This window comes from Aphelocoma coerulescens, unplaced genomic scaffold, assembly GCF_041296385.1.
Source record: "Aphelocoma coerulescens isolate FSJ_1873_10779 unplaced genomic scaffold, UR_Acoe_1.0 HiC_scaffold_75, whole genome shotgun sequence".
Taxonomy (NCBI): Eukaryota; Metazoa; Chordata; class Aves; order Passeriformes; family Corvidae; genus Aphelocoma; species Aphelocoma coerulescens.
Window position 1 is genome coordinate 1,003,611 of NW_027184061.1, and position 26,129 is coordinate 1,029,739.

Consider the following 26,129-nt stretch of genomic DNA (forward strand, 5'->3'; position numbering starts at 1 on the left):
TGTTTTGCAGAGTCGCTTGTCTCACGCTCTGAACATCAGTTAACACATCGCTCAGTGTGAGAGAGACAGCACGAGAGTTCTTACTTAGCCAACAGCCCAAGTGATCCAATTGTCTCAAGGCTGCTCCTGCAGCAGCACCAGGTAAAAGGAGAGCTGCAGAAAACCTTTGTCCAAAATTCCAAGCTACAAATTTATCATTACAGTCAGATGTATATTGCTCAACAAATCTTTTCTCCTTTCTCTTCTGTTCTTTTATCATTTTTGCGTTGGGCGTTAGCAAAGAAAGCTTTCCAAAGCTGCATGGACCGCCCTTGACATTTGAGGCCAAATTCTGTCTCCACAAATGAGAAACATCCCTCGCGGCAATTGCAATGGATCCTGGTTGAACGATATGCTCATCTTTATTGTTGAATTGCACCAAGATGTTGCATTTCTATATATTTCGTAATTTGGAGTGACATCTGTTATCTTGGTTTTATTTTGTTTCAACCCTGGAGAATGAATACTACACAAAACTCCATTTTTATTGAACCAAGAATTTCCAGTTCCTGAGTTTCGTAAGGAGCCTCCGGAAGGGATTTGGTCCAAACATCCCAATTCTCCACTGGATTTGAACCGAATTGTGAAAGTTTTAGATTAGCATGTTTGGAAGGTGGCCATTTGTCTGCTGGTAGACAGACTAAACATGTTGAAAATGGCTTCTTTGGTCTTGAATGAGTTAGACAGATGGTATCTAGGCCTGATGCATTGGCCAAAGTCTCCCAGATATTTTCTTTTGGTTGCGTTACTGGGAAAGCTGTATTGCTTAAGGCAAACAGTGAGATGATAAGGCACAAGTGTAATACCTGATTGAGCTTCATTCTCAACAGCTTTATCCCACATAGGAATCTCTGATCTGTAACAGAACTTCTAACACACTCTTACATACAAAATTTACACCATTAACTTCCCCACTTTTTGCATAATATTCAGTCCACAGTTCTTGCACAAAAAACCAATTGATGTCTGTGGCATCGACAGTAGCGTTGACACTGATTCACGTCTACGTGCTCGCCTCCTTGTTCCCAGAGTCGATTCCTGCTTGTTTCTGGACTTGATAAGGTTTCACGTTTTTTGCTGGAATCCACTTCGGTCCTGCACCTGTTGAGACACAAGCATATCCCTTGCCCCAAGTTATTAGTTGAAATGGGCCCTCGATCTTTCCTGTCTCTAAATCTTTGATCAAAACTAAAGGATTTTCTCTCAATTTTGCCTGAGTACTATTTGAAAAATGCCTGATAATTGGTGGAGTAGGTTCTGAAAAGGAGCTATTCAGGAAGTTTAAAACATACAAAGCTTTATTCAATCACATCTGAGGCGTAGCCTCTGCTTCCCCCCTTTTCTGTTTATCCAAAAGAGATTTTAAGGTATGGTGTGTTCTCTCAATGATGGCTTGGCCTGTAGAAGAATTAGGAATGCCAAATATATGATGAACACCCCAATTCTTCAAAAATGTGTCTAGGGTTCGTCCTCTCTAAGCTGGACCATTGTCTGTTTTAATTTCCTGAGGAACACCCAATGCTGCAAATGCTTGTAAAAAATGTCGACACGCATGTTTCGCTGTTTTGCCTATGTCTTGGCTTTGAAAGTCAGGTGTCTGCTAAGGAAGGCAGAAGCCTCCCTTGAAGTGGCAGATATGACCCCTTTTTCCTCCGAGTTATTATAATTTTGAAATCAAGGGCCTTTAGGCAAAAATGTGGGAAATAGGAATAACAGTTCTTTACTATAGATATATTTATATATATAACCAGTCCAACAAAACAACATCAACTATGGCAGTAACAGCAAACAATCCCAAACCCAGTCCCAGCCTTCTCGGCTGTCAGGCCCTTTCCCCTCGGGTGCAGTTCCGCTCGCAGCCGGCAGGGGCGCTGGCGGCTCCCGGTGAGCAGGGCAGGTGCGATGGTTCCCCCGCGGCTGCAGGGGGCGCTCCGGAGCGAGCTCGGGGAGCACGCGGCACTGGTGGCCTGGGATCCCGGGAAGGGATGGAACAAAGATTTCAAAAACCCCCTGGACAGCCAATCCCGGTGTCCGGCTGGACCCTCGGGAACAGCAGGCTGGAATGGCAGGCTGGAACAGTAGGGATGAGCACAAATCCCGTGTGGCAGACAAGATGTATCAAAATTCTGGAGCTGCAGTGGGAACCCCCGGAGGTCTCGGCAGGCAGGGAGAGCGGGGCTACAGAGCAGCGAAGGCTTGAAGCAATGGCAGGGGCAGGGCGGCCGCAGCCTGGCTCCCAGTGGGGCAGGGAAGGCAGGCTTGGGAAACCTGGTTCTCTCTGGTAGAAGGAAAGCAGCCGAAGAAGCAGCCTCTCTCTCCGTCATCCAAAACGCCAGGGACTGACTGCCCACACAGCCAGGTGAAAAAAAGAGTAGCAAGATGCACCCCTCTGTCTATGGCCAGGTCTGTTGTTTTTCTTAAGCACCGAGTAGTTTGTCCCTGTGGCAACATGTATGGGGAAAATTCCTTTAACAGAAAAAAACCCCAGGAGAACTCCCAAAACCCCAACATTCTGTTACGAGCTTCCTGCAGATTGTTCCACCTCTGCTCTCCATATGGAAAGATACAAAGATCCCTTTTGGTTCACACAGTTAAATGTCTGATGGGTCACACGGTGGTACCTGTACAGATACACGTCTGGAGAGAAAGCCAAACATCCATCGCACTCTCTCAACACCCACAGAGCCTCAACCAAACTCTACAAGGCCACGCAGCTTTACACAGAAATTCATACATCGATAAAACTGTACAACGGGATGCAGGTTTACACAGAAATTGATACACAGGAAAACACAACAATCTGTGCTGTGTGAATACACTGACTTCTGTATAAAAATGGCTCCACACGGCGGGAACCGATCCAGAACTGTGCGATTACCAAAGGACCCATCGACACTTCCATACCCTTGGAACTAAAGACACAGGACTGTAGAGCTCTCCAACTGCGTACATTCCTGTCTGGGGGTGACTTTATGATGTGTATCCCCTATCGCTGCTCTCTGCCCAGAAATCAATCCTGTGCCTTTCTGTGCCTTTAAACTGAGCCCAACGGGGGAGAGAGAAAACACCGAGCGAACTTTTCAAAGCGGTTCTTCAAGGACACAGACACACACTCCTCTGCGTTCTGCTGCGGCAGCGAGAAGAGCGGAGGGAGCGCCCTGCTTGCTTTCCAGCGCGCTTTCGGCTCCTTTTCTCTGGAGGGAGACGGAGAGTTGAAGTTTGTTTTCCTGGGACTTGGGCTTTTTCCCTTCTTCTCTTCTGGACTGTTTCAACATCAGAACACACCGGGAGAATTTTCCACCGAGGCCCTGGAGGACACCAACCCAGCTCCAAGGAGGAGGAGAGAGAGCACACCTACAGAAGGACTCTGAAATCTTCCCAGGTTTCTCTCCACAGCGAGAGGTTTTAGTATTCAGCATTATTATCCTTTTCCTGTGTGTTTGTTAAATAAATAGGTTCTTTTTCTCTTTCATATTCCTCAGAGGAAAATATTTTTTGGCAGACCTGGTGGGAGAGGGCTGGTTGTAACCTGCCTTCTGTCAGAGGATATTTTCCTCCAAATTTGTCCAAAGCAGCACACTAAAATAAGTCAGTATTTATTTTGAGGGAAAATGATTTCGAATGGCATTTTGAGGGTCAACAAATACAAAGATAATAATAAGGATAAATACAAAGAAATAAATAAAAAGAAATACAAAGAAAATACAAAGCGGTGAAACAGGACAGGAGCTCACTGGACTGGTCCTTGGCAGCACCCGGGCAGACCCTGCATGAATTTGGCTGCCTGAATGCAGCTCTTGCCTGGGCCCCAGGGGTGGCCCCCTCTGGGTGTCTCTCCCAGCACCACAGGGATGCTCCTGCCCCTTCCCTGCTGCCCCAGGGTTCTGCAAGCGCCTTCTGGGGCCACCCAGACACCTCCCTGGGCCTCTGGAGGCCCCATGACACAATGCAGACAGGGACTGAATCAAAGTTTCCTTGGAAGATGGAGGCAGGAGAATATTGCCCACCATCTTCTTTCCAGCTGCCCTCCACACTCCTGCAAATCCTGCTGGGACACTCAGGCTCTCCATTCCAGGGCTCTGCAGCTCCCATGCAAACCCATCCATCACTGTGTCCCCTCTCACATGGATATCAAGAAAATGACACAGCAATATCTACAAAATGTGAACTTGATTAATTTGACTGCTCTAAAATTCTACAACTCGAGGATGACTGGAAGACTACGGGGTGAGAGCGTTATGCCTCCAAAAAGGGTCAACAGTTTGGAACTGGAACACTCAGGGAAACTTCAGCTTCTGGGGGAAAAGGTGCCCTTCCTCCTCTCTCCCTTTGCTTTATACATCTGATCTGGGTCATATGGTTGGAACATCCCCTTGGCTGATTTGGGTCCGCTGGCCTGGCTGTGTCCCCTGCCAGGATCCTGCCCACTCCCATCCCCTCTGATGGGGGAAGGAATGGCAGAGGGACAGCGCTGCTGGGCAGTAGCCAGAACACCGCTCTGTTTCCAGCACCCGTCCAGCTACCAATGCAAAGCACAGCCCTGGAAGGCCCGTGAACTTTCCCTCAGGCAGACCCAACACACGGGACTTGAGCTGCCAGCGGCCCAGGTCACCCTCTGCCAGCCCCGCTCCTTGGACCTTGTGTCCCCACAAGCAGACACAAAGTGTTTCTGCTGCTCCCCCTCCTGCACAAATCCACAGAGAGCTGGGATTTTTCCAAGTCTCGTGTCTCCATTGTGCCGTATTCCCAAAGAAGCAGCAGCCCCTCCCAATGAACACGGCAAGTTGCACGGATGCTTGTCAGCTCCACTGCCTGCCTAGAAATCTGGAAACTGCTTCTAAATGCTGCTCCCTTCAGCTCTGGGGCACTGACTGACACAGAGCTGGGAAACAAATGCCCTGGCTGCTGGCTGACAAGGTGAGTTCCGCCAGAGTCAGAGCTCTGTGGGAAATCTCTATCCACGCCTCTCCTTTGAATAGATCCGCACACGGGGTGCGCAGGGACGTGTCCTGTATGGAAAGGAAGGAGTGTGCCAGCACCGGGACTGACACTTTCCATCTCCATGTGCGTTCCACAGCCACGGGTACACAGACGTGATGGAAACCCTCGCACAGCCAGAGCCTTCTGTCCCTGCAGAACGGAGCGCGGCAGGTGGGGGCGGTTGGTGGGCAGCGAGTCCCGGACAGCGGGCGAGATCCGGCTCCACAGCTGCCAGGCCCCACTAAGGCTTAATGCCGCCTCCTCGGCAACAGGAAAGGCCTCCAGCCTCGTCCCTGCCCAGAGGGGCAGCGCTGGCCTGGCTGCACAGCTCGTTTTCCCCACAGGTTGCAGGAGATGAGATCACAACGCTTGCAAACAGCGACTGCGAGCCACAGCTCTGGGTGCTCACCATGAACCTCAGCTCTGCCAGCGCTGTCTGCCCCAGGCTCCAGGGGATGCAGTGGGAGCCCGGCTGGGCTCTGCCCTGGGGCCATCCTCCAGGGACAGCTGCACACAGGGAGCATTTGGTTGCCACAAAGAGCCAGGCCATGGCTGCAGGGAGCTGCTCCAGGTGCGGCCTGCACTGCTGTGTGCTGCGCTCTGGGGCTGCTGCTCCCCGCAGAGGGGACTGCACTGGGGTGCCAGAGGAGACAGAGAAGCTCCAGCTTAAGCCTAACTGGGCTGGGTGGCTGGGCTGGGAAGAGTGGCGAGGGTCAAGGGCATTCACAGAGCTCATCCTGCTCTGTGAAGAACGAGGAAAAGGAAGTGGGAAGCCAGCAGTGAGCAGAGCTGAGGCCTGGAGAGCAGCTCTGAATGACCCCCAAATCTCACCAGAGCTCTGAGACATTGCAGTTCTTCAGCCAGTGACAACATGAGTCCCTAAACCTGGGGCTCACTCTTCCTCGTGGCCAGGGGCATCAAGGAAGGCTACAGTGCAATGGGGACTGCGGTGAGCTGGGAATTCACTGGGGGAAAGAGGGAGCACTTGTGGAGCAAAAGGCAGGTGGGGGAGAGAACTGTTCAGAGAAAGGCTGAGCTTCAGCTTGAGCAAGCTGAAAAATGGCATTGGGGGTCATCCCAGACTGATTTCATTTCAGAAGTTACTGAACAAGTTTGTTATTGGGGGGGTGTCATATTTTCCCCTGGAGGTGCACGCTCTGCAAACTTGAGCTGCACTGCCGAGCTGCTCAAGCACGTCTCTGCTGCAGGTCACGGCGTTTCTTCTTTGGCTTCTCGTGGCCCCGGGGCTGAGCCGCAGCAGAGCCCTGGCGGAGCCCAGAGCAGCCTCAGCATCCACAGAGCCCGGCTGCAAGGAGAGAAAGCAGAAAGCGCCCGTCAGCTGAAGGCTCCCGTCCCCCTTGTCCCAGCCGCCCGCGGTGCCCAGGCCGTGCTGGCCGCGCTCAGAGCGCTGCCCAAAGCTGCCCAGCATTGCTGCCTCTGGCAGGAGAGCAGGAGGGCAGGACACGTGCCCAGCCTGCAGCCGGCCGTGGCACAGCCACCTCCTCAGCAGCTGCCCAGAGCAGGATGCCGCTGCGCTCGCTGCCGTCTCCCAAAAGCCCTTATCCCAGCCATGCCAGGAGGACGGGCACCCACCTCACGCCTCCCGCCGCCAGAAGAAAAGCTGCTCCCAAACGGTGTCCTCAGCCCTTCTCCAAGGGCACGTCCCACCCACACCACAGCTGCTCCCAAGAACTTCGCCATCCGGACCAGACAGCACCTAGAACGCTTCCTTTGGAAAAACAAACCATAAATCAATGAAAAGAGATTACAGACAAAAAGGAAAACAAGGGAAAAGGTAAAAAATCTTCTCTCTGCTGGGGCCTTGAGGAAGGCCCAAGCCCGCCATGCGAGGGAAAAACCCACCCACGGGCCAGGGCAGCCCACGCTTTCTGCCTTCCCCCTGCACTGCCCCCAAAAGTCATGCTGAGCCCAAAGCCAACAAGGGCAGTGGAGCAGCCCAAGCCCTTCCTTGCCTGCAGAGCGAAGCAGCCCATGCACAGCTTCTGGTGTCCAACCTCTGCTCCCACCATGGGGCTTTGTTTGTGTCGGGCTGGCTGCCCCAGCCCCAGCCCCAGCGCGGGCCATGGTGGGTGCTGGGGGCTGTTGGCAGGGCCAGGAGCAGACTCCCAGTTCAAAACCAGCCCAGCCCATCCCCCCAGCCCTGGCAAAAAGCAGCTTGGCAGCCGACTGAAGAATTGGTTGCATCCGCCCCAGCAAAGGGGGGAACCTTTGCTTCCCGGCCAGGCTGTGCAATGCACAAATCTGGGAGCATCCCCCTGCGTGTGGACTCATCTGCAAATTCGCTGTGGAGCCTGGCTTTGGAGAAGGTCCCACAATTGAAGTCCATTATCTTCAGCTTGCCAGGTGGAGGAAGAGCTTGTCATCCTTGATGTCACCCTCCATGTCTCCAGCAGCAGCAGCCGCACCTGGCACAGCTTCTCCAGGGGCTCCTTCTTCCCTGGGGCTGGAGCAGGCTGTCAGTGCTCTGCCCAGGGCCCCGGCTGTCGCTGAAGAAGGACAAGCAAAAGCAGCTGGCATGGGGGCCACCAGTGCTGGGAAGAGCAGCTCAGCTCCAGCAGCAGGGCTGCGCGTGCCCAGCTGAGGAGCCCTGCGCAGCGATTCAGGCAGGACAAAAACTCTGCCTTTCTTTGCTGCTTCTTGCCAAGGCGCGTGTGCAGCTGGAACTTACCGGCTCCCTGGGTCAAAGCGTGCGTGTGGCTCTCTCCCTTCTCCTATGGCACGTGAATATCCTGCATCCAAGGATCACAGGACAGGTCTTCTAATGAGGGCCTTTCCGAGGAGAGCACGGATAAACACCGTCGGATGAGATCCTGGCACTCTGCGGAGAGAAAGCAGAAAGCACCAGTCAGTTGCAGAAGGCTCCTGTCCGCTTTGCCTCACTCTTGCCATGGCCAGGCCATGCTGCGTGTGCTCAGGGCTGTGCCTAAACTTTGCCATCAATTCTTTCTTTTGGAGGAGAGCAGGAGAGCAGGACATTGCCACCTCCTCAGCAGCTGCCAGTGTGGGATGCTCCTGAGCCCGCTGCTGTCTCCCAGCACTGCTATTCCCCCCGTGCTGCAGAGACGAGGATCCACCTGGAGAGAGCCGTTGTGGGAGCGAGAGCCGGCCCCAGGTGCTGTTCCAGCCCCTCCTGAAAGGGTGCTCCCCGCAGACCATCTGGTGCAGCACGATGCCCAGGGACCAGACGGTCGCTGCCTCGCCGTAGTACCAGCCGAACTGGGTCCATTCCGGGGGGCTGTAGGACGGTGTTCCTATGGAATAGAGATGGAGTTCTTTAGGGGGACGCTGCCTGCTCCCAGAGCCTCGCCCCAGCTTCCCTGGGCATGGGGGGGCCGCAGCAGCGGCAGGCAGCGTGACCCGCTGCCCTCTGGCCAGCACCTGGGACTTGTGTACAAACTGGGGGTTGGAAAAGAAGCTGCTGGTGTTGCAAGAGGGCAGCGGAAGCCCTGGCAAGGCCCGAGCATTCCATGCAAAGGAAAAACCCACTTGGTGCTGGGGAAAAACCACGCTTTCATCCTCCCTGCCTGCACTGCCCCAGAAACCATTCTTAAGCCAAGGCAACCACGGGCAGCAGAGCAGTCTGAGCCCTGTCTCACCTGCACACCAAACGGGCTGGAGCACAGGTTCTGGCACCCCCCCTCTGCTACCCTCACCCACGGGTGTGTCTGTGGCACTGGCTGCCCCAGCCCCAGCGCCAGTCCTGGGCAGAGTGGCTGGCGAAGGCTGCCAGCAGGGCTGGAAGATGGCCCCTCAGCCAGCGCCACTCAAAAGCAGCTCAGCTGAAGACTCCGGCTGCCATGACTGGCAGCAAAAGGGAGAATCCCCCCTGCCACAGCCGGCTTGGGCTGTGAGATGTTGGGCTGTGAGATGTTGGGCTGTGAGATGTTGGGCCATGAGATGTTGGGCTGTGAGATGTTGGGCTCTGAGATGTTGGGCTGTGAGATGCCGCTACCAGGAGCCTCCCCCTGCGTGGGCTCACCTGCAAAGCTGGTGTAGGCTGCGGCTTGCAGGTAGGTGCCACAGCCAAAGTCGATGAGTTTGGCCTGCCCGGTGGCCAGGTCAACCAGGATGTTCTCCGGTTTGATGTCCCGGTGCAGGACCCCGCAGCTGGTGCAGTGCCGCACGGCCTCCAGCACCTGGCGGAACAGGTGCCGCGCCACCTCCTCGCACAGGAAGCCCCGTGCCCGAATGAAGTGAAGGAGGTCCTGACACCGCTCCGGGCGCTCCAGCACCATCACCACGTTGCTGGGGAGCTCCAGCCACTCGTGGAGCTGGACGATGCCAGGGAAGCCAGCGGACACCTTGTCCAGCAGCACGATCTCCAGTGGTGCTCGGGTGCCGTCGGGCTGTGGGAGGAGCACGGTGCTGTCAGCGGGGCTGATGCCGTGCCGGGGCTCGGGAAGCCCTCAGCCAGCCGGGGACGCTCTGCGCGCTCCGCTGGCCCCACGGCCGCTCTCCCTCGAGGCGTTCTGGCGGCTTCCACCCTGCCGGGCCTCGGCTCATCCCCGCCCGTCGCGCCCCGGCTTCTCCCGCTGCCCCTCGCTCACTCACCAGCTCGCCCCAATGGCCGATGCGGTTCCGCGGCACCCGTTTGATGGCCACCTGCAAGGCAAGGGGAGCAGCGGGCTGAGCTCGCCGCCCGCCGTGCCCAGCCCCATGCTCCTTCTCCTCCTCCTTTGCCCCCCGCCTCCTGCGCCCGCCGCCGGCCCCGCCACTCACCGGGGCGCCGTCCGAGAGCCGCGTGGCCGCGAAGACGCTGCCGAAGCCGCCGCGCCCCAGCAGCGAACCCAGCCGGTAGCGCTCCTTCAGGCCCTGCTGCGCCTTCCGTGCCCGCGAGACGCGGCCGTCAGCGCTCGGCCCGGGGCCAGGAACGGCCCCCGAGCGCCGCTCAACCGCCCCGGGCCGGCCATCCCCACATGTTGGCTCTTTTGGAGGGGCCACCGGCGGCTTGGGGCCGGCGGCCGCGCTCAAGAGCGGCGGAGCTCGGAGCGGGGAAGACGCTGCGGAGGCGGCGGGAGCGGCCGCGCCGCCTGTGTCCCCGGCGGGCCCCGGGAGGAGCCGAGGCCGGGGCCGGGCTCGGGGTCGGGCCAGCCGGAGCCAGGGGCTGGCGATGGTGCCCAGGAGCCAGGCACTGATGCCCGCCCAGCAGCGCCACAGCCAGGACGGCGAGAGCCGGGCGGAGGCGGGACCGCGGCGGGACGCCCGGGGGCGGGGAGGGGGCAGCCCCGCCCGGGGCCGGGGGCGGGCCGGGGGCATGGCCCGGCCGGGCCTGGGGAGAGGGAGGCCGCGGGAGGGGGGGTTGGGGAACCAAAGGGAGAGCGGGAGAGGGTGCGAGACACTGGGAGAAGGAGAGGAGGAGCAGGAGAAGGGACGCAGAGGGTTCGTGGACTCGCTGCTTTTGCGCTGCTGCCGCTGCTGCCGCTGCTGCCGCTGCTGCCGCTGAAGCGCTGGGAGCGTTTGTCCGCGTGTCCGTGTGTCCGGTGCCCGTGTGTCCGTTCCCCTCCGCACGCCCCACGGCCGAGCCCCGCGCGCCCCGGGGCAGCACGGGCCGCTCCGCTCCGGGGCCGAGGCGGAGTCCCGGAGCATCTCTTCCTCCCGCAGCCGCACCAAACCCGCTCGGCCATTGGCAGCAGTTTTGCACACGTTTCCCTTTGAAGGGCTCCTCTCTACCCCCATTTCCAAGGAGTCTCCCTGGGGTTTTGGCACCTGCAGCGACAGGGCAGCGATTGGGCTTCAAACTTCAAGAAAGACATGGAGGGGTTGGAGCACGTCCAGAGATGGGATTGGAGCTGGGGAAGGCTCTGGAGGACTTCTGAGGGGCAGCTGAGGGATCTGAGGGCGCTGAGCCTGGAGGAAAGGAGGCTCAGGGGGGACCTGGCTCTCTCCAAGTCCCTGACAGGAGGGGGCAGCCAGGAGGGGTGGGGCTCTCCTCCCAAGGGAAAGCACGAGAGGAAATGGGCTCGGGGGAACCTCTGGGGTGGATGGTGGGGAAATTCTCATCCTCCGTGTCTCGACAAAGGGGGAGGGGGGCAGGGGTGGGGCACGACCTGGGGACACGGGGGTGGTGACGCTGGGCTGGGGACACGGGAAAGGGCACGGGAAGCCAAAGCCCCGCTGAGCGCTGGCGCTGGGCTGGCACGGGGTGAGCCGGCAGCAGGGCCCCGCAGCCCTGAAGGACTCGCCCTGACGGCCGGGGAGTATTGATCCTGGTCTCTAAAAAATAAGACTCAATAAAATATCATTAAAAGATGCCTCCTTCTCCTTCTCCTCCTCCATCCCTTCTCCTGCTCCCCCCGGGCCCAGCGCCCACCCTTGGCCCCCCGTTCTCCCAGCGCGGTCGCATCCCGCGGGAGGAGCCGGGATGGAGCCGGGACAGGTCGGGCTGGTGCAGCGCTGGGCTCTCGGCCCGGCCTGGGCGCCCCCCACGCGCCCCCTCCTCAAATTCCCCTGGCGGGGGGCGCTGGGGGCGAGGGGGGGGCGCAGGTGGGGTCCGGGTGGGGAGCGCTGAGCGCTGCGGGTCTGCCTGGCAACTGGTGAGTCACCAGCGCCGCGCGCTCTGATTGGCTGAAGGTTGTTCAACGCCTGCTCTGATTATCTGATACTCGCGGGGAATTTTGGTTGGTCGTTGGGGGCTGTGGGGCGGCTTAGGGGGGGTCTCTGCACCTTTGGGGTTCGCTGGGTGCCGATTTGGGGTTCAGGTGCCTCCCAAGGGCCCCCCGGGGGGGGTGACACAGGGGTGACACACGGGGGTCCCCATTCCCGATCCATCCTGGGGCTGGTTCTGCCCCCTCCACTCTCGGTCCCCCCGCAGGATCCCCCAAAGTCCCTTTCCACTGTTCCCCAATAAACGGGACCGGGGCGAACTGGGAACACTGGGAGAAGCCGGGCAGGGACAGAGTGACAGCGGGGCTGGGGGGACACACGACCCCCCAAAATCAGCGCGGGGATGGGGCGAGGGGTCCCGGTCGGGCCCGAGGCCACGGGGAGGGGCTGCGGCCACCGGCGGCTCAGGAGCTCTGTGGGCAGAGCAAAGGGGGTGACACCGGGCTGGGGGGCCCCGGGGGGAGCTCAGAGCTCCGGGGGAGGGGGGACACGACCCCCCGGCCCCTCCCATCACCTGCTTGCGCAGGTAGAAGCCGAGCCCCAGCGCCAGGAAGACGAAGCCCAACACGAAGCCCCCGATCCCCGTCAGCATCTTGGGGGGCGGAGTGGCAGCTTTGGGAGGTGGAGGGCAGAAGGAACCGGGAAACAGTGGTGGCTACCGGGAAGGGACTGGAATGGACTGGGACAGAATGGGATGGACTGGGACAGAATGGGACACCAGGATACACTGGGACCAGGATCAGGACTGGGCAGGGCCAGATTTGCAGCACCAGGGATTATACTGGGATATATTGGGACCACACTGAGGGCTCCTGAGAACATGCTGAGGGCCAATTGGTGCTGCTCGGATATACTGGGACTGATTTGCATCATACTGGGAGTGACTGGGATTGTACTGGGAGTGACTGGAACCACAGTGGTGGTGAAAGGGTGCAATTGGAAAGATGCAGGGGGCAACTGGGATCATCCTGGGAGCAGCTGGCCCATACTGGGATGTCCGGAAAATGGGGGACCCCCACATGCCCCTCGCAACCCCCAGGGCTGGGCTGGCCCTGCCTGGATGCCGGGAGACACCAAAACCGCTCTGTCCCTGCCCTCTGCTACTGCACACGGACAGGAAATACAAGGAAAGGTCCAGGAGCTGAGAGAAGGACCAGGAGAGATCCCGCCCCAAGCACCAGCACGGGCACAACAGAGCCAGCCTGGGCACAGGGAGGGAATTTATTCCCAACCAAATCCCAGCAGCACAAGGAGAAGGCAAAGAAATCTCTCCAACACCTTCCCCCCACCCAGCGCGGATCACCCGGAACGGGGGTCACCAGGGCTCTGCCCCACGGGGGTCACTGGGGATCATCCAACGCCGATCCCCCCACGGGGGATGGAGCTGGAGCAGCGCACGAAGCTCTTCCCGCACTCGGGGCACTCGCAGGGCTTCCCTTAGCAGTGCCTCTGTTGGTGTTGAATCAAGTTTGAGCTGCTGGAGAAGCTCTTCCCACACTGGGGACACTCGTAGGGCCTCTCCCCGGTGTGGATGTGCCAGTGGGTGATGAGGTGGGAGTTGCGTTTGAAGCCCTTCCTGCACTTGGGGCAGCGGAAGGGCCTCTCATCCGTGTGAATGCGCTGATGTAGGAGGAGATTGGAGCTCCTCTGAAACCTCTTCCCACACTCAGAACACTCGTAGGGCCTCTCCCCAGTGTGGATGCGCTGGTGTGCCCTCAGGGTGGAGCTCCACCCGAAGCTCTTCCCACACTGCAAGCACACATAAGGCCGTTCCCCGGTGTGGATAACCTGGTGCTGGAACAGCTCGGAGCTGCTGATGAAGCCCTTCCCACATTCCCCACACTCATAGGGCCTCTCCCCAGTGTGGATCCTCTGGTGCCTGATCAGGTTGGAGCTCCACCTGAAGCCCATCCCGCATTCCGGGCACTTGTGGGGCTTCTCCCCACCCTGAGGCTTTTCCCCCAGCTCTGAGCTCTGCCTGGATCTCCGGCTGCCTTCCTGGCACAGGGGGGCTTTTTCCTCCTTGGATCTCTCTGGGCTGCGTTTGCAGCCCCTCCTCATGCGGCATCTCCGGGCCTTTTCCTCCTCCTCCATTCAGCCACGCCTTGGGAATGACAAATCCTGGATTGGGGAAAAAACAAGGGGTGAGTGCCTTGGGCTGGGGGTTCCTCCTGCCCAGGTCCATCACCGGGCATCTTGTGTCCATAAAAACCTCCAAAACACCAAGATTCAGCACAAAATGCCCCCAGACATCAAGACACAGACCAAAAACTCCCAAAACATCAAGATTCAGACCAAAATGCCCCCAGACATCAAGACACAGACCAAAAACTCCCAAAACAACAAGATTCAGACAAAACACCCTCCAAAATATAAACACATTCAGCCCCCACAAAAAAACCAAAGCACCAACATGGAGTCCAAGAAACCTCAGCAACACCAAGATTCACCCACGGGAAAATCGTGGATCCCCCTCCCTGATCACCTGCTGGATGCGGGGGCAACGCTCCTGGGGCTGGGGGGAGGCTGCAGATACAGCGAGTGCTGGAACCTTGCGGTGCCTCCTCTTCCTGATCCTCCTCCTCCTGTATCCCTACTCTTCCTCACACGCCTCTTCCTCACACTATTCCTTCTCCTGCAGAATCCCACCTGCTGCTCCCACGGCCATCGTTTCACCATTCTGGTCTCCAGCCCTGCTCCTCCAGCCTTTCTCCTGCTCCCCCCAGGCCCAGCACCCAGCCCTGGCTCGCTCTGCCCCCCAGAGCTCTCGGATCGCACAGCACGAGCAGCGATGCAGCTGCGGCAGCTCGGGCTGGGGCAGCGCTGGGCTCTCGGCCGCTCCTGCCCGCACTCGGCCCCCGCCGCAGCCACTTCTGCCAGCACAGCACGGCCCGGCCCGGCCTTGGCGCTCCCCCCCTCCCACCTCCCCAAATTCCCCTGGCGGGGGGCGCCAAGGCCGGGCCACACGTGGGCTCCAGCTGGGGAGCGCCGGGCGCTGCGGCTCTGCCTGGTAACTGCTGAGTCACCAGCGCCGCGCCTTCTGATTGGCTGAGCGCTGCCTGAGGGCCGCGCCTGCACCAAGGGGGGACACCCTGCTCCAGGGGGGATGTCCCGAAAACCGGGCACCCCCAGCGAACCAACAACACCAACGCCTCCTTACAAACACATGCTCTGAATCTGCTCGGACACAGCCACACGCACTTGCACACAAGCAAGTGACAGCACAAACCAGCAGCTCCACAAAATGGCACTGACTGACACACACTGCTGCTCAGCCAAGCTCCTGCTCAATTCCTCAACTTCCAGAACAACAACAAAGCCTGAACAGAACCATGGACATCGTTTCCGGTACAAAAGGGGACAATGTTGAGGCAGTTTGCACATTCTCCCAGAGCTAATTAAGGACATGGACACCCAGCACGGGTAAAAAGGGAAGTTGAGAAGGGGTCTCAGCAACAGGGGACGGATGGTGTTGGTGTGCTGGGAAGGGATTGGTTGAAGGGAGTGTGCAGGAATATGGTTAAGGCAAACAGCAGCAGGAGGAATCTATGTGGTAAGAAAGGAAAAGGAAGATGGGAAAGAGGAGGAAGAGAAAAAAGTGAGGACTGGGATGCTTTTCAGCACCATCTTATCCTCAAAATTTGTCAGCTGATCCAGATCTTCCGTATCCTAGCATTCCAGGACTGGGAAACAAAGAAGCTCAGGATCAGGGTGTTTCTCTGTGGTGGGGAGCAGCAGGACAGGGCAGCACCGCCTGGGGGCCTGTGGGGAGCTGCCTGACCCCAACACCCCCCAGACAGGGCCGGCAGTGGCCCCCGGCCCCCAGGAGGCTGCGGGATGTGGAAGGATCAGGATTTTCCTTCATCGATCTTGTTTGGGTCACTGGAGAAACGAATGATTTTGCAGAAAGCTCAGCAGCTGTCAGAGGATGAGCACCCACGGGCAGTGAGGGGGCTGCAGGAGAGGCACAAGAAGCCCCTGCAGCACTTGGCCAGAAAGGCTCAGCAGGGCAATGCAAGAAGGGATGAGCAAAAGGCCAAGGTGAAGGCAAAGGCCATGGCAGAGTTTCTACAGCCCCCCAGGGATGAACCGCAGGGCCCAAGGGGGCCCCAGCACCCAGGGGACGGCGGCGGCCACAAGCACCTGGCACAGGCATTGCCCTCCTCGGCACGGCAGAGCCCACCCAAACAGCCCCTGGCAAGGAATCAGGGGTCCATCTGCAGGCCAGAAGGACACTGCAAGCACAGACAGCAGCACCCTCAGCACCAGCAAGTCCACCCCACATGGACATGGATTGTCAGGGCTGGCAGAGCTCCCAGCAGACCAGGGACCCACCGCACCAGAGCCCTTGAGAACATTCAGGGCGCGTCTGGATCGAGACGAGGCTGCTCCTGATGGACACAGGGGCCTCTCGATCCACTCTGAATCTGACACCTAAGGGGGGAAATTGGCAAGAAGTTCCTTGATTATTCAGGGAATAAGTGGGAAAGATTGGCAGGTGTGTTTTATTCAACCACTATCAGTAGATGTGGGGGATGGGTTTGAAATGCATCAATTTCTGTTTGTTCCTAATTGTGATTGCAATTTACTGGGAAGGTATTTGATGGCTAAAGTGGGAATACAAATTCATATTGTCAAAGGAGATACAGAGGCTAATGCTGCTGGACCTTGGTGTCAAATGTCTGCAAAGGCCTCTGCTGAAGGGAACCCAGAAGTGTGGGCAGCCCCCATGGAAATAGGGAAAATCAGATATGGAGCCTCTCCAAAATTCCTCTGAAGCATCCAGGACAAGTGGTGTCTAAAAGCAATACCCTGTTCCAAGGGAGGCAAGGAAGGGGTTACAGCCTCTTACTGAGTCCCTGCTAAAGGCAGCGCTTCTGGAGCCAGGCATCTCTCCCTACAACTCTCCTCTCCTGCCAGGCAAGAAACCCCATCATGGACACCAGAAGGAAAGCACAATTTTCAAGGCTTCAAAAGCAGATTAACTGAGCCTCCTGCCCTGGCCCTCCCACACAGGGAAAAACCATTTGAATTGCATGTGGACGTTAATCAGGGCCATGCCAAAGGAATTCCTGGGCTTAAATGTTTCACCCAGTGGCCAGAGAGTGGCCTCATTGTCTGCAGAATTGTGCAGCCCCGGCTTTAATGGGAACTGAGGCCTGAAAACTGACAGCAGCAGAATCTCTCATTGTTCAAGCCTGGCATCAAGGTAAAGCTTTGTTAACCAAAGGAGCCTCTAAATGGATGAGCAGCGCTGGGTTCTTACAGAATGAAACTTGTTGGATGGAACAGGAGGATTCAGAGTTGAGGACAGGGCAAGGGTTGAACCCAGCCTCCTGTTTGAACGGCCCTGGACACGGGGCTGGCAAGAAACCCATGGCTGCAGCCAAGTGACAGAGCTCCAGAGCCGGCCTAGGAGAGATTGACCAGACATTCCCTGGCCTGAGGGAGAAAAGGTGTTTAGGGATGGGTCTGCAAGGGCAGCAGAAGGGAAAAGAGTGACAAGACACGCTGCTCTTAAGGAAAGGGAAGGAGACAAAGCGCAGCTCAGCGCCCGCATGCTCAGCTCAAAGGGCCGAGCTGGGGGTGCCTGGAAGAGCCTGGCACTGAAATGCCCTGAGCAGGAAGGCTTCAATATCTTCTGCTAACAGCATGGCAGCTCACAGCAGGGCAGAAGCATTTCCGACTGCTTCAGCAATCCCTGCATCAGTTCTTAAGGCATGTTTGGAACAAACAATTCCAAGATACGGGATTGTGGAAGCAATAGACACAGACAGGGGAACTCATTTTACAGGAAAGATCCTTCAGGCTGTTCTGGCTGCTTTAGGAACACAGTGGGACCTCCAAACGCCCTGGCACCCCCAGAGTTCGGGTCGGGTGGAAAGAATGAATGGGGAAATAAAGAAACACCTTCTGAAGCTGCTGGGAGAAACCAAGATGCCACGGGTACGGCTGCTGCCATTGGCTTTGGCAGGAAGAAGAGCCAGACCCAGGCCAGATATTCAATTATCTCCCCTGGAATCCATGTTTGGAATTCCTCACCCTGGTGTGATAAATGAGTGAATGATAAATGTTGTCTTTCACAGATATGACTTTAACACAAGTGATGATGGATTGTGTAGAAATAATGTTACAGTAAAATGTAGTTAAGTAGAAACAAGATTAAGGTAAATTGTAACTTTGAAATAGTTGTAGTATGTTAAGAAATGTATTAATAAACACATGGTAATAAATATCTTTTGAGCTGAGAAACTACAGAGCCAGGAACCAAGACATCTTAGAGAAACAAAGAAGATAAACCGCATGCATCCCAGGAAGATTGTTACCTCATCAGAGCTCACACCGCCCAAGGGAACTGGCAGCTGCAAATGAGGCTGGAGACTGCGGAGGCACCGGAGAGAGGGGGCCTGTCTGCAGTTCTGAAGCGATCCAGAGGACTGAGGCGGTGTCCTGCTGGGGGAAGGGGCAGAAACGGGACAGGGGGAAAGGGGAGGGAAGTGTAAATTCCTTTCTGGGTTAATGAATATGTAACAGTTCAGGAGAGTACTTAAGCCCACAGTAAAATGAATGGAGGGCGCCTCTGGCAACATTGCCAAGCGCCCCAGGCTGTGATTTGCCTTTGTTCTACTAATAAATGTTCAATATTACATTGCTAAAAATTTAACTTTTGTATTCATTTTCTTCAGCCTTGATCCTCTAACACTAAAAAGGTTGTTGGAGAGTTTTTGTTCCCCCCCCCGCAGTTTAGGTGACAAGATTACATCATTAGAAGGTTTTTTCTTCATAATCCTACTTTGACATTGTCAGTTGGGTCTGGGCCAGGGCTGTGAGAGTCAATTTATAGTCTCAGGAAAAGAAATAGCGAAAATCTTTATTAGTTTAGGGGTTTTTTTATGTATGTGTGTGCGTGGCTGTTAGTGATGGCAGAATTTTGCAATGGGTTTTTCGATGTTCACCTGTAGGTTACATTTTGCAAAACTGGAAGATCTTTAAAGGAGACCCTTTAACTCATAAACAGTTAAAAAAGAAAACATGGAAAAAAAAAAAGGGAAAGGAGCAGCTTATGGGGGGGGGGAGGAGGGCCCATAGGTGAGTCACCTGATGGCTGCCCTGGAAGAAAAGCTTCCTTCCAGGCAGCCAGCAGAGGAGCTTTAGAAATGCAAATTAACTCTGCTGCGGGAAGTGTGCACAATGTCCCAGGCTCTCCTTGCCTGCCAGAGGAATTGGGCTGATTCCCTCTGCCCCTCACCCCAAGCTCTGCCTCCCTGCACAGACGGAATTTGCATCGCTAAAGGCAGAGCCCACACTGAGCATCTCGGACTCTGCAACAGAAATCCCTGAAGCTGCAAAGGAAAACAGCAAACGGAGAATGTTGGGAGAACTTCACTCAAAAAAGTGGGGGGGAATCATCCCTCTCCCCACTCCAACATCTGCTGGCACTGTCTGGGTTATACAGGGTGGGTTTGACCACTGGGCTGCTTTTGCTGCCACAAGGTCAGCGAAATCACTTGGGAATCCAAGGATGTGATGATTTAATCAGAGAAAAGAGGTCAATTGATGCATCCCTGGCATTTCTGGGAGCGCCCAAAAATGGGGAAAAGATGAACGGCCACCAGAACAAATCCTACAACACCATGGAGCAGCCCCTGGGAACCCAAACAAATTCATACCAGGTGCCAGAGAACCCATTGATCATTTCAATGCATCATTAGATTACAAGCTCTCCTCCAAATCATAACCAAGCACACAGCTCCAGCTCCTGACCTTCTCACCCACCAATCCACTCCCATGAGCAACGCCACATTTCACCCTGGGATGGCATCAGATCCTCTTTCAGCAGAAGGACCAGGAGGTTGTGGAAAATTAAAGGACTCAAAGTGCTCTTGGCAAAGAGATGGCCAAGGAAAAGTGGGGAAACAGAGAACAAAGGAAAGAAGAAAGCAGCTCATGTACTGCTCCAAATGTGGAAAGGACGGGAATGGGACACGTTTTCGTGGTTCCCTGGCAGACCATGGGTTAAACCAATGCTGTTTCTCCCCTCAGGTGCTACAGCAACTCTCACCTTTTTACCATGCACCACACCTTGCTCAGTGCAGCTCATTCAGCAGGGGATCAAGGGCATGCAGGTGGCAGCCAGGCCTCCTGACCCAGAAACAGCTACAAAAGGACACAGAATGAGGTCACTGAGAATAATCCCAAAACCAAAGAAGGCCCAGGAAGAACAGATTAAGGCATTTTTAAAGTTTGTAAAGAGAAGTACTGAAATAATAAGAAGGGGGGGATTAAAAGGAAAAAAATGAACGTGTCTTTAGAAACAGATGGTGTGAATCCCATTGGAGATAGGGCCAGGGACTTGGAGGTAAGGATGTAACGAGAGAAACCATAAATTTCGGAAAATGTTACTAATTGACACGAACTGATGCTAAGCCAAGGTCCTGCGAAATTCCTGAACTTAACGAAGAAGAACAACACAGACTCCACAGAGCCATGAATATCGGATGTTTTACAAAGTGGGGGTGCACATTAAGGGGCACATGCAGCAGGCGCATCGGGAAGTCTGTACCTTCCAAGGACCTCAGCCACTGCGGAAAGGGACACGGAGATGCGGCCGCGGAAATCGGCATAAAAAGGAGGCTGCGTCCTCCAACACTTGGACAGACCCCACGGGAAATGCCCCGTGGCCTCTCCCTTGCTCCAGGAATAAAGTTCCTTTTACAGGACTCCTCCGGCTCCTCTGGGCACACAAACCTCTGGCCACGGGAACTTTCCCGCACACTCCCGCCGACGGGGCAGCCACCTCTGTCCTACCCACAGCAGCCGGGACGAGCCAGCGCTGCTCCGGCACCGGCTCCTGCCGAGGCAGCAGCGGCAAGGAGAGCGCGGGCAGCCGCTCCCGCAGCGCCCTCACGCCAGGGCGAACACGGCGCCCACACGGCACAACGAACCCGCCCCAGCCCCCTGCCGCCCCCTCCGCCCGCAGCCAGCGCCGAGCCCCGCCAGAACCGAGCGCGGCTCCCACCTGCGCTGGGGCCGCCTCCGAGCTCCGCCGCCGCCTCACCGGGCTCCGGCCGCCGCCGCCGCTCCCGGGCCCGCACAGACGCTCCGCCAATGGCGCCTCTGCTGCGCCACGGCCGCCCTGCCGGCGGCTCCGGGCCCGGGCTGCTCCCCGCTCCGACCAATCAGCGCGCCAGAACCACGACTGACGGCAGCACCGCCCAATCGCAGCGAGGGGCGGGCTCTGCACACGGCCCAGCCTCGCCCCGCGCTCCCAGCGCCCCCCGGGCTGCGTGAGGGGAAAGCCGCAGCTGAGGAACAGCCCTGGAACGGGCCCGGCCCGAGCCGCCATTCAGCTGGGAAGGGAAACAAAGCTCTCCGCTGCTCCCGGCCCGACTTGCCCAGCCCTGCGTGTTGGCTGCCTCCGGCTCCTTGGGAAGCCCTGCAGCCTCCCGACTCCCGCCCCTAATTCGGAGCATCGGTGCATGGCTTTGATTTCCCCGAAAAAGGGAAAACCGCCCCAAACCCCTTTGGCTGAGTGCACGAGGGGAGAGATTTGTGGCACAAAACTCCCAAAGTCGTTTATGCCCAGCTTGGGAAGAACAACCCAAGCCAAGCGGAGGTGGGACCCCCCAGCAGCGCCTCTCTGCCGCCCCAGCTGAAGCCCTCGCTGGCTGCTCCAGGCGGGATGGGCAGACTGGGAGCACTGGGAAGGGGCCCCGGCTCGGGCCGCAGCCCCCGGGGCAGCCCCACGGCAGCTCCAAGGCTCCGCCAGCCGGGATGGAACGTGGGAGGGGGAGCAGGGCAAGGGCCGGGGCTGTCGGTGCCCAGGGGACACAAGGGACAGCGGGGGCACTTCACAAGCATTGCATGGAAAAGATAAAATCATAAGGAAGACAAAAGCAACAGCAACAGTGGCCCCATAGCCCAGGGCCACACAGGAACATTTCCCATTGGAGTGGGGGGACTCTGGCCCAATATCAGGCACCCACCATAGCCGCTCTCTCCCTGCCCTCCACAGCCGGACAGGGGACAGAAAATTTAACCAAGGGCTCATGAGCTGAGATGAGGACCAACAGATTTCCGTTATCAAACACTGTCACAGGCAGAACAGGCTTGAAACTGGAGATATGAATTGAATTTATTGCTAACAAACTGAGAGCAGGATAAGGAGAATTAAAAGAAGACCCTTCAAAACTTCTTCCTCCCACCCGTCCCTCCTTCCCACTCAACCTCCCACCCTGGCAGTGCAGGACACAGGGAATGGGAGCCATGCTCAGTTCATCCCCGGTGCCTTCTCCCACTGCTCAGGGACAGGAGTCGTTCCCCTGCTGCACTCTGGGCTCCCTCCCACCAGACAGTTCTCCAGGAACTTCTCCACCCTGAGTCCGTCCCACGGGCAGCAGTCCCCTCACACTGCTGCAGCCCCGGGGGTCACTCTGCCCCGGGGTCAGTCCTGCAAGGAGAGGCTGCTCCAGCGGGGCCCCTCTGTCCACGGGTCTCCCACGGGGTCACAGCCTCTCCTCAGGCATCCCCCTGCTCCGGTGGGGGATCTCTGCATCCCTGGGGTTCTCTGCATCTGGCACCTCCATCTTTGGAGCCACCATGGATTGGCACTGCTGGACATAGAGGAAGCTTCCAGAACCTTCTTCCAGAATCCACCCTGTAGTCCCCCTGCTACCAAAACCAGATCGAGCAAAGCCAATATAGCCCAAAAAATGGGGTCCCAGATATCCAGGAGCTCAGATGCACCCCAAAATGGGGATGGAGATGTCCAGGTGTGCCCAAAAATGAGGCCCCAGATGAGGGCGTTCTTTGCTTGGCAGCAACTGTGCCCTCTGCAACTGCACAGGGACAGGAAATACAAGGAAAGGCCCAGGAGCTGAGAGAAAAGGACCTGGAGAGATCCCGCCCCGAGCACCGGCACAGGCACAACAGAGCCAGCCTGGGCTCAGGGAGGGAATTTATTCCCAACCAAATCCCAGCAGCACAAGGAGAAGGCAAAGAAATCTCTCCAACACCTTCCCACCACCCAGCGCGGATCACCCGGAATGGGGGTCACCAGGGCTCTGCCCCACGGGGGTCACTGGGGATCATCCAACGCCGATCCTCCCACGGGGGATGGAGCTGGAGCAGCGCACGAAGCTCTTCCCGCACTCGGGGCACTCGCAGGGCTTCCCTTAGCGGTGCCTCCGTTGGTGTTGGGTCAAGGCTGAGCTGCTGGAGAAGCTCTTCCCACACTGGGGACACTCGTAGGGCCTCTCCCCGGTGTGGATGCGATGGTGCCTGATGAGGTGGGAGTTGCGTTTGAAGCCCTTCCTGCAGTTGGAGCAGCGGAAGGGCCTCTCATCCGTGTGAATGCGCTGATGTCTGAGGAGATCGGAGCTGGTCTGAAACCTCTTCCCACACTCCTCACACTTGTAGCACCGTTCCCCAGTGTGGATTCTCTGGTGCCGGATCAGGTCGGAGTTGCAGCTGAAGCCCTTCCTACACTCGGGACACTCATAGGGCCTCTCCCTGGTGTGGATGCACCAGTGCCTGAGGAGTTGGAAGTTTTGATTGAAGCCCTTCCCACAGTCAGGGCAGCGGAAGGGCCTCTCCTCTGTGTGAATCCGCTGATGTACGAGGAGATCGGAGCTGGTCTGAAACCTCTTCCCACACTCAGAACACTCATAGGGCCGTTCCCCAGTGTGGATCCTCTGGTGCCGGATGAGGCAGGAGTTGTAGCTGAAGCCCTTCCCACACTGGGGACACTCGTAGGGCCTCTCCCCGGTGTGGATGCGCCGGTGGGTGACGAGGTTGGACTTTTGCTTGAAGCCCCTCCCGCAGTCGGGGCAGCGGAAGGGCCTCTCATCCGTGTGATTCCTCTGATGCTTGAGGAGATCGGAGCTGCTTGGAAACCTCTTCCCACACTCAGAACACTCATAGGGCCTCTCCCTGGTGTGGGTGCGCTGGTGTCCCCATAGGCTGGAGCTCCGGCCAAAGCTCTTCCCACATTTCCCACACTCATAGGGCTTTTCCCCAGTGTGGATCCTCTGGTGTTCCATCAGTTGGGAGCTCCGGCTGAAGCTCTTCCCACATTCCCCACACTCATAGGGCCTCTCCCCAGTGTGGATCCTCTGGTGTATCCTCAGATGGGAGTTGTAGCTGAAGCCCTTCCCACATTCCAAGCACTTGTGGGGCTTCTCCCCACCCTGAGGCTTCTCCCCCAGCTCTGAGCTCCCCCTGGATCTCTGGCCGCCTTCCTGGCACAGGGGGGCTCTTTCCTCCTTGGATCTATGGGGGCTGCGTTTGCAGCCCCTCCTTGTGCAGCATCTCCGGGGCTTTTCCTCCTCCTCCATCCGGCCACGCCTTGGGAATGACAAATCCTGGTTTGGGGGGAGAAACAAGGGATGAGCGGCTTGGGCTGGGGGTTCCTCCTGCCCAGGTCCATCTATGGAATTCTCTGGGGCTTTTGTGTCTATAAAAACCGCAAACCACCACGATTCAACCCAAAAAACCCTCCCAGCACTTCCCCCTCTCTGATCTCTCCACTTGGGGTTCTGAGGGTCTCCATTCCCTGGCCTCATCGTGGTCCCGTGGCTCCTGGGGTTCCCGCTCTCCACAGCCCCACTCAGGGATGATCCGGGGGGTTTTGGGGTTCCCAGGGGTCCCTTCTCCCCTCATTCTCTGCTCCGGGCTTCCAGCGTTCCCAGGGGTCCCCCCTTATCCAGGCTCACCCCCTCTCCAGGCTCCGGGGGTCCCCCAGCTCCGGGATCGCCCCTCTCCCCTCACCCCACCCCGGGGCTCTCCCAGGGGGGCTCCAAGAACGATGTCCTCCTCCCACCCCTGCACCGGGACGGAGTCCCCAAAATATCCCCCCTGAAGGGCCATTTGCGGCTCAGCTTGGGGTCCCGCAGGATCCCCACAAATCGCACCCCCCCAAATGAAACCCACCCAGGGACCCACAAGGAGATTTGGGGCTCCATTCCAGAAGCTGCGAGCTCCAAACACCCCCCAAAGAAAACACCTCTCGGGGACACCCAAGACATTTGGGGCGAGCTCCCCCTCCCCGCTCACCTGCGGGATGCTCCCGGGGCCGCGGCGGACAGAGCGGGCACCGACCCCGCGCTTCCCCTGCTGCTTTTCCTCTTCCTGCTCCTCCTCTTCCTCTCACCTTCCTCTTCCTCCCGCTCCTTCTCCTTCCTAATCCCGCCTCCTTCTCCTCTTCTCTCCAGGCCCTTCTCCCGCTCCTTCCTCACCCCTCCTCCTCTTCCTCCATCCCTTCTCCTGCTCCCCCCGGGCCCAGCGCCCACCCTTGGCCCCCCGTTTTCCCAGCGCGGTCGCATCCCGCGGGAGGAGCCGGGACGGAGCCGGGACAGGTCGGGCTGGGGCAGGGCTGGGCTCTGGGCCCGGCCTGGGCGCCCCCCACGCGCCCCCTCCTCAAATTCCCCTGGCGGGGGGCGCTGGGGGCGAGGGGGGGGCGCAGGTGGGGTCCGGGTGGGGAGCGCTGAGCGCTGCGGGTCTGCCTGGCAACTGGTGAGTCACCAGCGCCGCGCGCTCTGATTGGCTGAAGCTTGTCGTGCGCTGTCTCTGATTGGCGCCTTTCTTCGGGGCTCTTTTGGGGGGGACTTTTTCTGTGGGATTTGGGGGTCGTTGGAGGCTGTGGGATTTAGGGGCGTCCCGGCACGTTTTGCTGTTCTCTGGGGGCTGTGTTGGCGTTCAGGTGCTTCCCAAGGGCCCCCCAGAGCGGGGTGACACGGTGGGGACACACGGGGGTCCCCATTCCCGATCCATCCCAGGGTCGGTTCTGCCCCCTCCACTCTCGGCTCCCCCTCAGTTTCCTCCAAGTCTCTCCCCAGTGCCCCTCAATAAACGGGACCAGCCCAAACTGGGAAGCTTTATTGGGAACACTGGGAGCAGCCGGGCAGGGGCAGAGTGACAGCGGGGCTGGGGGGACACACGACCCCCCAAAATCAGCGCGGGGACGGAGCGGGGGGTCCCGGTCGGGCCCGAGGCCACGGGGAGGGGCTGCGGCCACCGGCGGCTCAGGAGCTCTGTGGGCAGAGCAAAGGGGGTGACACCGGGCTGGGGGGCCCCGGGGGAGCACAGACCTCCGGGGGAGGGGGGACACGACCCCCGGGCCCCTCCCGTCACCGGCTTGTGCAGGTAGAAGCCGAACCCCAGCGCCAGGAAGACAAAGCCCAACACGAAGCCCCCGATCCCCATCAGCATCTTGGGGGGCGGGGGGGCAGCTTTGATGGGGGGGGGAAGGGGAAGACGAAGTGAGGAAACGGCAGCGGCTGCCGGAAAGGAACCAGAATGGACTGGGACAGGCTGGGATGAACTGGGACAGAATGGGACACCAGGATACACTGGGACCAGGACCGGGACTGGGCAGGAGCAGATTTGGAGCACCAGGGATTATACTGGGATATATTGGTGTTACAAAAAGGATAGGATATTGGATTTTAGAAGTAGTAAGGCTAAGGCTCTGCTAGGCTGTAAGGCCT

The 26,129-nt window shown here is 57.9% G+C and overlaps 1 protein-coding gene and 2 pseudogenes across 1 annotated transcript; 1 reads left to right on the forward strand and 2 right to left on the reverse strand.

The window, feature by feature from the left end:
- The window catches only part of LOC138102437 (uncharacterized), a 705,988-nt pseudogene that overhangs the window by 430,734 nt on the left and 249,125 nt on the right, over positions 1–26,129 (forward strand).
- LOC138102447 (serine/threonine-protein kinase pim-1-like) lies at positions 8,179–9,377 on the reverse strand (the record flags this gene model as incomplete). Its single annotated transcript, XM_069000160.1, has 2 exons — positions 8,179–8,291; positions 9,020–9,377. Coding segments are annotated over 2 exons (471 nt in total), but the record flags the coding sequence as incomplete, so codon positions are not given.
- On the reverse strand, positions 12,923–25,851 carry LOC138102404 (zinc finger protein 271-like; annotated as a pseudogene).